General features: G+C 36.4%; 1 protein-coding gene and 1 non-coding gene across 2 annotated transcripts; both read left to right on the top strand.

Annotated features, from left to right (window-relative positions):
* Positions 1-745: 745 nt before the first annotated feature.
* LOC104611704 (prohibitin-1, mitochondrial) lies at positions 746-11,172 on the top strand. The gene is made up of 6 exons (XM_010278877.3): positions 746-884; positions 1,220-1,406; positions 8,428-8,544; positions 9,240-9,410; positions 10,408-10,620; positions 10,755-11,172. Exons 2-6 carry the CDS (start codon positions 1,230-1,232, stop codon positions 10,950-10,952), a joined length of 876 nt encoding a protein of 291 aa, XP_010277179.1. The 5' UTR covers positions 746-884; positions 1,220-1,229; the 3' UTR covers positions 10,953-11,172.
* On the top strand, positions 4,541-4,682 carry LOC148789994 (small nucleolar RNA snoR134). Its single transcript, XR_016079975.1, has one exon. It is a non-coding gene; the product is annotated as a small nucleolar RNA snoR134 (small nucleolar RNA).
* Positions 11,173-11,479: the final 307 nt, after the last annotated feature.

The following is an 11,479-nucleotide window of genomic DNA, read 5'->3' as shown; positions in this document are numbered from 1 at the left end:
TGTCATAGCTTCAAGGTCATACAAATTATTTTCCATTCATTATGTTAATGAAATAAAATATTAAAGTCATTTTTAATTTATTTTATTATAGTATATAAGTTTATGATATTTTAGTTAATTTGTTAATACTATTCAATAACCAAAATTCCAATTAGGGGTATTCAAACTCGGCTATCAAATGAATCAAATTGAATAAACCGATATACATTATTTTTTATTAATAACAATATAACATATTTATATATTAATAAAAAATAATATCCTCACAAAAAACCAAACCAAATAGAATTGAGTCGATTCAATCTGGTTAATTAGAATGGGTAAACCCAGATACCAGTAAGATTCTCGGTTATACTGGTCGAATCATCCAATTTGAACTCACCGAATGAACACCCAACAACCAAAGTACCAATCTGATCTCAATTGGAATCTGATATAAAAGTCCAGTGGATAAAGATTCGAATTCAAATATAAATAAATAAATTTTGGATATATCCATATTCTATTCGACCCGTTTTCATCCTTATATTCTTTTTTTTTCCAAATAATTTGCAGCTCTATATTAAGTGCATTGTACATGAGATTGGTCAGAGTAGAATGGGTTTAATATCTCATTATCTCCTTCTTCAATGAGATCAATCTTCCTTTAAGCTCGGATTGAGTCCGGGTTAGGATTACTTAGGACCAGATCCGGGTTGTGAAAAATATACTGAACCCGACCCGTAGTTATACCTAAAAGGGTTATATGACCTAAAACAGGGAAAAGGGTTTTTGAGTGTTGCTCCTTTAGGTGATCGAGGGTTTTAGAGAGTTGGGGCCTGGTTGAGGAGGTGCAGCAGCAAAAGTAGAAGACCGGAGGTCAGAAGCTCTGCGAATTACTTCCGGTGCGTATCATTTTACTTGCTATTCCTCCTTTTCTCCTTCTTCTTCTTCTTCTTCTTCTTCTTCTTCTTCTTCTCTTCTTCTTCTTCTTCTCTTCTTCTTCTTCTTTCTGAGAGAAAACAAAATCTTCATTCCTTTCTCTATGATTGTTTAATAGAACGGGACTCCTTCATATTTCCCTTTTTTTTTCTACAATCTCTTTCTCAATGAACAGATTTACAGACTATGGCCTGGGCAACTACAGGCGATTCCCTGTCGCCCAGGCTCACCTTACCCTATTGGCAGCTATGGATGTTCTAATATTGTTTGTTTGACATTCCATTTTCGGTTTTTGCAGTTTTTGCGAAATGAATTTCAACAACTTGAAGGTCCCCAAGGTTCCGGGAGGAGGTGCGGCTGCTGCTTTGTTGAAGGTTGGAGTTATCGGAGGCCTTGGTCTATATGCAGCCTTTAATAGTCTTTACAATGTCGAGGGAGGTCATCGTGCGATTGTCTTCAATCGTCTAATTGGTGTCAAAGATAAGGTATATTTTCTTTCTCTGCTCGATTTGTTTAGTTTAATTCGTCATCAGGAACTTGTAGAACTGATACTTTTCATATTGTCTCTGCAAATTGCTTTATGGGTATATGTACTTTCGCCAATGCATTTCCTCTGGTTTCCTGATTTCTAATTTCTTGGTCGGGTTAAATATTTTTGCTATTATACTTCTAGGCAGAGTATGATTGAAATCCTTGCTGTATTTGATTCTTTGTTCTTACACAAAGCAGGAAATAGCAACCCAAAACGGTCCTAGTAGTTCCTCATGCCACGATTTTTCCAAGTCAAATTTCAACCCAATAGATATATAACAAAAGACCCATCCAGAGGTCCCTCAGTACATGAATTCTCTGGATCTGCCATTTTAGCATTCCTTGTGGAAGATATCCTTTGTTGCTGTGGGGCTTGGAACTCACTCTGACGGAGTGGATTGCCTTTTGTCAATAATATTTGCGTTTTCTTTGATCTATCTCCCTGTCATCTGCATACGTGTCTATAAAAACTTATGTCCGTTTCCAGCAGCTTTTAGTCAGTGGCGTAACATCTCCATGAAACTGCTATGCTTTTAATGTCCTATTAAGTAAGGCCCATTACTCAGTCCTGGTCCTGGCTATCCAAGGTCTTGAGAGGAGTAGAATGGATATGTTTTTGTTTTTTTTTTTTTAACAAAAGGTGGTCACTCTCGGACTTGAGCTCATGTTCTCAAACATTTTAGTCTGAGTTTTACCCATTTTACCAAGCAATGGCCCCTTTTAAGTTACCATTGGGTGTATGTAAAATGTTTTAGGCAACATTAGCCTTTTACATCATTTCTTTCCTAATAAACTATTAGATTTAATTTTTCTAGTCTAAGTTATGCTTTTTTTAATAGAAAGTTAGGGAAAATCAAATCTATGATACCAGAAATACAGGGTACTGGAAGAGCTTTGAGCAATCAAAGCACCCCTGTGAATTTTGATGAACACCACCTCTTTCATGATACCTATTGATCGGCTGTAAGTTTTTCCGGTATCATAGTCAAACCCAGAAAAGTTATGCTCTTAATCTTTACCTTTTGAGTTTTTAAATATGAAGTAGTGTTTTATATTATCTTCTGTCTCTCCTTGTGTGTGTGTGTGTGTTAAACACCATGTTATCTTAGACAAGGAAAAAGGTGAGGCAAGCATCTTGTCATATGCTGTATTTTACTAGACCATAGAATACATAAATGATATGGTATATTGATATGCTATTCATTACTTTTTTTTTCTTATATTTTTACCATGATACTTACTTGGATTCCAGCCTTCCAGGTGCTGTTTCTTTGCTTATTTGCTCGAGTTTGGTGTGTTGTAATACTTGCTTGGTTGGATTCACCATTCAATTGACTTGTTAAGGACCATTATCCAATTAAGTTCCTTGCTATCAAAGGTCTTGGGTGGGGTGGTTGGATGATCATAACTTCTTGACTTGTTAAGGCATTTTGTTGCACAAAGTGACAGCACACAGTCTTGAATTCATTTTTTTTGAAGCTATTGAGTTAATTCTTTACTTATTTATTTGGACTCTTGCTATATGAAAATTCATGATTTTAAATGTCTTATTGTTTTTCTAAATGGATTAATGGAATTGATTATATCGTGTATAGGATGATGAAATTTGTGAGTAAAATTAAGTGATGGTGCCTTGTGAAACTAATGATGTAAAAGACACTGGTTTAAGAAAAAACAATGTATGAGGCTTACATTGAGAGAAGTTATACTTTTAGCAAAGGAACTGCTTGTTGCCTTCAATTGGGTGCATGGAGTGTTAAACAGTATGGCTGATTCTTAAGCAAAAGAAGGGGTTAACAGGGATAAGCTATTCTCAGGGTAACCACAAGTGGTGTTTAAAAAAGAATATGCAAGGGGCTAGGTGGTTGAGACCTGTCTAAGTTGAGGGGTAATATTCATAATCAATTAGGTTTACAATGTTACCAATAAAAAAAAGAAAAAAAAGTATCAGGTTGACACCTTGAATCTCACTTTGAGATGGGGGTAAGGAAACCACCTCAGACCTGAACCTTGAGGCTCATGCCTGAATGTATATAGTACATTCATTTTCCTTGTAGACCTCTTGTAAGTCTTGTGTGTGCTTCTAGATGTATGTATTTATGTACTTGTATCTATTCATAACATATTTAATGTGAATACACCAAAAAAGGAAGGGCCAATACATCCAAACAAGGAAGAAATTGCCAATGAGAGAAACCTTGAAAATTGGAGACTTTCAAGGTGGGGATCACAAAGCACCAATAGGGTGTCTGCAATTGTGCATCCTACAGGGCCCTTTGGTATCATGTGACTGAAGTAGAGCTAAAAAAAATTGCCATTTGTTTGGAAGCATTTCAAGATCTCCCAATTCGGGGGCACCATGAGTGTTGTCGTGGGTATTTTCTTTCCCTGAATTAATTTTTGGTGCAGATTTTTCCTTATAATGGGTGTGTTCTAGGTTAATTTAAGAGTTGGAGGAGAGTTATTTAGGTTGTATTTACTCTAGTAGTCAATACTCTAGTATCATGGGCTCCTGGTGCCTTTAAATTTTGGAGTTGAAGTTAAAGACTCTAGATTTAACTACTGAGAAAAAAAACGAATCAAGATTCAACTGTTAATTGTTTCAAGAACAAGAGTTGTTATTAGTTCATTTGGTTCCTAGATAAGTGGACTTGACAGTTGATAGTTTTACCATGTAGGATCAAAGAGTAAAGCTAGAACTCTTAGCCAACCATACCTGTATCTTCCTTGATCTTTAGAGTAACAATCGGTAAAATCTTTTAAGTAATACATATCAGTCAGACCTGTTCAGCTTCTTTTGTGGATTGATTAGTTCCAACATACTGCTGTACCATCTTAGCCCCTTGGGATTTACACTAGGTCAGCTTTCGAAATTACCAATATATCATCCCACTACAGCCATACCTCAACTTTTATAGAAACCCTAGTTTTTTCTCATAGTTAACCTACAATTTTTTTTTGATCAATTAGTTAACCTACAATCCACTTAAGTCAATTAACATTAATTCAGTTCATCCAATAAAAGAGAACCTAGATTACATGCTAGCTTAAAGAAAAACTTACAAAGAAAGAACTCTACTCATTAACCCTGCACGGTGCACCGCAGGCTTCTCTGAAATCTTAGCTGATGATGAAAGCCCCATTGCATGTGCTAAAGTGAGCCATTTAGTGTTGCAGTTTAGCTCTGATCTCTTGACCGGCTAATCTGTGTCAAAGCAATGGCCACATCTCTAAATTCTGATCTGTTGCCTCTCTTCCTTGGCTCTTTCTTGATCTGAAAACACTCAGAAAGAGATCAATCATGGAGGCAAGGTGCCAACCAGCTGGTTGGTAAGGTCTCCCACTGGTCGTACTGGAGACATGGGATCGAATCCTGCCTGCACCTGGGTTGGGGGATGGGCTACCCCCGTTGTGTAGCCCTTAAAAAGAAATAAAAAAGTGAGATCAGTAATGGAGGCAGATACTGAACTCAACAGGGTAATGTGGGGGTTTCACCCTTCCAATGGTTTTGCCTCGAATTTTTTTTTATAAGAAATATAGATTTTATTAAGAATCAATAAAAATATACATAATGAATGCTTCCCACAAAGAGGTGCAAGGTGCACCTGGGTTGGGGGATGGGCTACCCCCGTTGTGTAGCCCTTAAAAAGAAATAAAAAAGTGAGATCAGTAATGGAGGCAGATACTGAACTCAACAGGGTAATGTGGGGGTTTCACCCTTCCAATGGTTTTGCCTTGAATTTTTTTTTTTGATAAGAAATATAGATTTTATTAAGAATCAATAAAAATATACACAATGAATGCTTCCCACAAAGAGGTGCAAGGTGCAGCCTCAAGACAACTCAAAGATCTTATAATTGAGCCCAAAATAGTTGGTTCCTATTTGCCCCTTGTTTAGCCAGAGAATCTGCCATTCCATTTGCCAATCTCTTTCCCATTGAAAGCTGACTATTATATTTGTAGTTAGCCATTTGAATCTTCTCAAGGCCTCCCTATAGGACCAAGCCATTGTCTCTGGTTCTTTCAGCCACCCAATTGCCTGTTTCAAATCACCGTCAATTAACAAGTGTTCAAAGTTCAATTATTTAGCAATCTCTGCTCTTTGCAACACTGCTTGGACTTCTGCATTAACCGAGTCCCCCACTCCAATAGGACCAGAGAATAAGGCAACAATTTGATCCACAGCTTTTCTGAAGACTCCCCTAATATACTGGATGGCCCTGGATTGCCTAAGCTACTACCAAGGTTCTAAATATTGATATAAGCCAATATGCCAGATGGGGCATATGGGTCGGTATAAGGTCTGTCTACCCCCTGAAACAGGTCAAATCCCAAAACCAAGCTTAAAGTATACCGATATGATATGTTATATGTACCAGCTGATACGGGATGATACGTTGTGAGATGACTGTTAGAACTCTACTCATTAATCGAAAAGCTTAAAATATTAGTATTTTAAAGAAACCTACTACGCAATTTTATAGAAAAGATGACTCCCATTAGTAATAAAAAAATCTTCTTTGATTTTCTATTAATCATTTTGTCTCAAACCTAACAAAACAAATCTTACTACTATGTGCAATACCCCTTGTTTAAAGGGTCCTTACCCAATGTTAGTCCCAGCTGTCTGGGGTCTTGGGAGGGGTGGACTGTATATGGAGCTAACTTTTGGTTTTTTTTTTTTTTTTTGCATAAATCGATTGCTCTCAGACTTGAATCCACGTATGAACTCTTTTTCTTTCTATGTATAGAACTTCTACCACTTGATGAGGTACATCATACTTGAAATTCCATAAAGCAAATTATATTGTGGTTAATGTCCTACCAGAAATTCTTTGCACTAGCAATCAGAGAACAAAAGTAGAAATCTATTCCTAATTTACATGGTTCCTTTAAGAGTTAAAATGCAAATCAAGTCACTAAATGATCAAATGACAACTTGTACCTGATTTTTGGAAAAAACAATAAGATTTTTGAATAACTTCACTTGCCTCTGGTTCAATGTGAAGCACACGTCGATACAGAGTTAAGAACCCTGATGTTTAGTTTTATATACACTGCTATCAAACTAAAAAAGGTTACACACACAGCTTCAATGTTAATTGCATGGGGGGTTCTTTGTTGTAAAGGATCTTTATCCTAACAATTTCTTGTTGTACTCTTATTTTTCTTTTAATCTTAATAAAATTTCTTGAGTTACTGATTAAAAAAAAGGTTACATACACTAAAATGTTCGTATCTGTACTCATAATCTAATTTGTCAAGTAGTTAATAGGCCTCCAAAACACATAGATAGTTGCCTAGTCAATGCATAGGCAATATTTTAACTGTGCTGGTTGATTGTTTATTTTCATTCCACATGATGTATGTCAAAGAAATTCTGCTTGGAATTCTCTTGTTGTACTTTGCATTCTGCATGGTAGTTATCATGTAGAAATGTTCAGAGTGTGTTTGGGTTCAGCCATTTAGGGTTAGCTTTAGGGGATGGTGGTATATGCAGTTTGAAGCCATTTAGGCTGCATTTGGAACTGGTGTAAAATGTCATTGGTGTAAAAGTACATCGAACCGTATAAAAATTGACCGTTTGAGTTTTGAAAAGCATGATGAGAAGCGGAGTTTTACATCAATTTTATTGATGTAGTATTTACATCGATAATCGATATAAAACTCTACTTTAGATGTAAAACTCCACTCCATACACTGACAAAACTGAACTGGCGTAAATATTTACGTCGATCTTGATTTACATTGCTTCCAAACACAGCCTCAGGGTTAGCTTATGGGGTGATGGTATATAAAGTTTGAAGTATATGACTTCATCTTCGAATAAGTTAAATGGTTTCTATTGTTCTCCATGTGCTGATTGGGGTTTTCATAGAACCCATTGATCATACCATACAGAGCTCTCTTTCTTGATCTTAGGCTTGGTATCTTTTGGCATTATACAAGTATGCATGCCATTTATTGTTCACCAGATAGTTTTCAAGCATATGAATTTTAAAACAAATGGCAACCAGTTCTTTCCTTAAAAGGATATATATTTTTTTATTCTTTTGTAGTTTCTGTTTTTTCAATCAAGAAGATATTTGGTGCGGGGATGATAAATTGTCTCCAAAAATATGATGGTAAATTGATTCTTTACCAGATGGAGTGTGTTTATACTTTTGTGTGGTATCCTGGTTTTAGAAGACCCTAATGAGGAAGATGTGAGGTGGTGGAAAGAATGTGTGGATGGGAAGTTCTTGGTCAGATCATTCTGTGGTGTGCCCTTCTGTGAAGAAACCAGTTGGAGGAAACAAGCAACCAGCCATCCGGGGGCAACCCAATTCCACCTAGACTGGAAACCTTTTCTTGGCTTGTGGCTTTGGATTCATACTTTGAATCATTTGAAGGCTAGTGGTTTTCACTTTCCAAATATGTATGTAATGTGCCGAAGCAGAAATCAAGGGGATGAAGTTGAGCATTTATTCACTTTTCATATGGGATTTCTTCTTTGAAATGTTAATAACTGGTTGGATGTTTTCCTTTTTTCTGGAGATTGCGGTGAAACCTCCTCACCCTTGTAATTGAGGATGTTGATAGCAAACTGTTGTTTTCATTAGGTTTACAATAATGGGTCCTGTGTTGGTATTTTTCCTGTTATTTTCTTTTTCGATTTTAACTGGTTGGATGTTTTCCGTTTTTTTTTGAAGATTGTGGTGAAACCTTCGCACCCTTGTAATTGATTTGATATTTTTGATGAAATTTAATCTTTATATCATTTTTCCCGTCCTGTTATCTGTTCTGTTCATGTGTGGAGATGGAATTTCAAAGAACATTAAAAGATTGGCTAGACATATTATAACAAAATCCTGAAAAATAAAGTATGCTGCATGTATTCTTCATCCTAGATATCTAATATCATTCCCCTTGTGAGAGCTGTTAAATCCTCTAGTGTATTTTATTTCTCAGCCTACTGACTTGGTGAATTTGCAGGTTTATCCGGAAGGAACACATTTGATGATCCCATGGTTTGACAGACCAGTCATTTATGATGTTCGTGCACGACCACATCTTGTTGAGAGTACTTCAGGAAGCCGTGACCTCCAAATGGTAACCTATTCCATATATGTTTTCATACATTCTCTATTCTTCAAGGAAAGCCACAGAAACTACAATTCCAAAGGAATTTATATTTTTATGTATTGAGAATTTGTTATTTGTGAAGCAATATGACAAGTTTTATTTTAAGAAAAAGTAGAATGAGGGTAGAGCAATGAAAAAATCCCCTGCAGTCCAATATTGGAAAAGAAAATGAAAAAAAAAAAATCAATCTTACAGTACGAGCATATTTTGATGTTTCCAGTCAGTCTTGCCAGGCCACTTTAGGCAAACTCAGCAGCTAAACTGTTAGCTGATCTAGGAGTCTAATTAAGTCTTTGCCATCAACTCATCATAGTGGACTATTGCATTCCATCAAGATCAATGTAACTCCCAAAGGATTTTATTAATTTCTTTTTGTAATTAAATGTGGCAGCCTGGTCTTTGGGGTTGCTGCTGGGTCTCGTCACTGTCTTTGCAACCTTTTTCTTTTTCTTAATAATTTTTTTATTTATTTAAAAAATGTACTGCAAAGGCTATTTTCCCCATCTGGATCTATTTTTCTATTTCACATGCATTTGGTTCTGTGATGGATTCAAGTTTGTTTTATGTCCTATATGACATGGGCTTTTGCTGTGTGTTTGACTTGTTGTTTTTATGTTATTGCAATATTACACTGATTGGTGCAATATGGTTTTATTTTGCAGGTCAAAATTGGTCTTCGAGTTCTTACAAGACCTGTCCCAGACCAATTACCTACAGTATACCGAACCCTGGGTGAGAATTATAATGAGAGAGTCCTACCTTCTATTATCCATGAGACTCTGAAAGCTGTGGTTGCACAGTACAATGCCAGCCAACTGATCACACAAAGAGAGGTAGGCTGGGACATTTATCTTGTATACTAAATTGCTACCGATACAATATGGTGCTGCTCCCCCCCACCACTCTCTTTCAAGGACCTCAACAGTCTTTTTTTCTTCACTCATCAAAATTATAGTTTCATGACCATCTGATGACAGTCATTTCCTGTATAGTCTGGCTGGTTACTCGCAGTTTTTAAGATAATTCTGATAACTTTTTCTTTTGATGATTAAGGAGAAGTTTTATTGAAAACAGAGAGAGTCTAGGAGTCTAAATACAGTGGCTTGGGGAAAGAAACAGAATCTAGACAACTGCAATTTCTTTATAAAGATGAAACTTGGGACAACTTTTTTACGTGTTACCACGACTGTTTTTAATACTTGGATAATTGGGGTTATTTGACAAGGAATTTATGGGTCGTATTTGTTATGAATGTTTGTATCATCTGCATATGGAAGGACATTTAGGAAAAGGTTAAAACCTAAAGGTGTTTCTTATTTTTAAAAAGCCTAACTAACTTTTCTCCATCATCCTAGGTCTTGTACCTGGTTTGTAGATACTAATTCTGAAGGTAGATTGCTATTTTTATTAATTTATTTATATTTATCGATGCATGGTGGCAGGCATTCACAGTCAAGCGGTATTGCAGTGAACATGGAATTTGCTGCGGAACTGGTGTGTGAACCCAATAATCAATCATGGCTGGGTTTGCACACTTTTGTTTGCAGCAAATCTTTGGTTCGTTGCAGTAGGTTTCAGCCCACAATGTACTAGGATGCTACAATACCTGCCCACTATCTATGATGGGTCCTATCATGTCTGTAGTGGGTTGAAGCACTTCTTAATGCCTTCTAGAGATACAATCTTTATTTTTTTTGGAGGGGGTGTACTGTCTACCGTGTGATAAGAAACTCCACTTCACTTTGGCGTTTTTCTCATCATAAAGCCCGGTTGTGTGTTTCCTCTTAATTTTGTAAAATTTCTTGTTACTGAAAAGAAATGTTGTTTTAGGCTGTCAGTAGAGAAATACGGAAAATATTGACAGACCGTGCAGCCAATTTCAATATTGCATTGGATGATGTGTCCATTACAAGCCTAACATTTGGGAAGGAGTTTACAGCTGCAATTGAAGCTAAACAGATTGCGGCTCAAGAAGCAGAACGAGCCAAATACGTTGTTGAGAAAGCAGAACAAGACAAGAGGAGTGCTGTCATTAGAGCACAGGTAAGGAAGTGCTCAATAGTCAATACTGTGACTACTGACTAGGATAATGATCTTGAATTCTTGATCACCATCCCCACAAAACACATTCATGGCTGCTAATGCTCACTCTATATTCTGTTTTTTTGGATCTCTAGGGTGAAGCCAAAAGTGCCCAGCTGATAGGTCAAGCTATTGCAGACAATCCAGCATTCATCACATTGAGGAAAATTGAAGCTGCAAGAGAAATAGCACAGACAATTTCCAACTCAGCCAATAGGGTATTTTTGAACTCTGATGACCTGTTGCTGAACCTTCAGGAGATGAATTTGGAGAGCACACCTGGAAAGAAATAGGCAAAAAGAGGTTAATTTTGTGTCATCCTAGTTATTTTTTCCCTGAGTGTCAAAACCTTGGTCTCTTAGACAAAGTGATATTTAAATTCAATTCGATGTCTGAAAATGCGGGTTACATGTGAAACAGAAGTTAGTGTAAAACGAAAATAAGTTGACTTTTTGAACTCTTCATGAATGTTTACCTAGCGATGCAATTCCTTCCAAGGTCTTTTCTATACAATCCCTCAGTTTTGGACTTTTATATCTGATAATACTTGAGTTATTCTGTAGTTGTAGCTTTTTTTCTTCTTTAGCCGAGTGCTTGCCGAGTTCTTGTGGCTGAGGCTGATTTATTGTTAGGTTAATATTTTCGGTTGCCAAATCCGATCCGATTATTTGAAATTAGTTGCCAATCCGATCCGATTATTGGAACATTACATCCAAATCTGATCCGAAATGCGATGGGATTTGAAGGCCTCCGATTTGAATTCGACAATCCAACTCTATTTAAAATTTAAAAAATATAAAAAAATAAAAAAGTTAATTAT

The sequence above is a fragment of the Nelumbo nucifera genome, chromosome 8, assembly GCF_055504915.1.
Source record: "Nelumbo nucifera cultivar China Antique chromosome 8, China Antique-T2T, whole genome shotgun sequence".
NCBI classification, from domain to species: domain Eukaryota; kingdom Viridiplantae; phylum Streptophyta; class Magnoliopsida; order Proteales; family Nelumbonaceae; genus Nelumbo; species Nelumbo nucifera.
This window is presented reverse-complemented; position numbering and strand designations above follow the sequence as displayed.

Coding starts and splice junctions, on each gene's coding strand:
- LOC104611704 (XM_010278877.3), top strand. CDS start 1,230: ATGAATTTCAACAACTTGAAGGTCCCCAAGGTTCCGGGAGGAGGTGCG. Junction 8,545..9,239: donor GAAGCCGTGACCTCCAAATG/GTAACCTATTCC, acceptor TTTATTTTGCAG/GTCAAAATTGGTCTTCGAGT. Junction 9,411..10,407: donor AACTGATCACACAAAGAGAG/GTAGGCTGGGAC, acceptor ATGTTGTTTTAG/GCTGTCAGTAGAGAAATACG.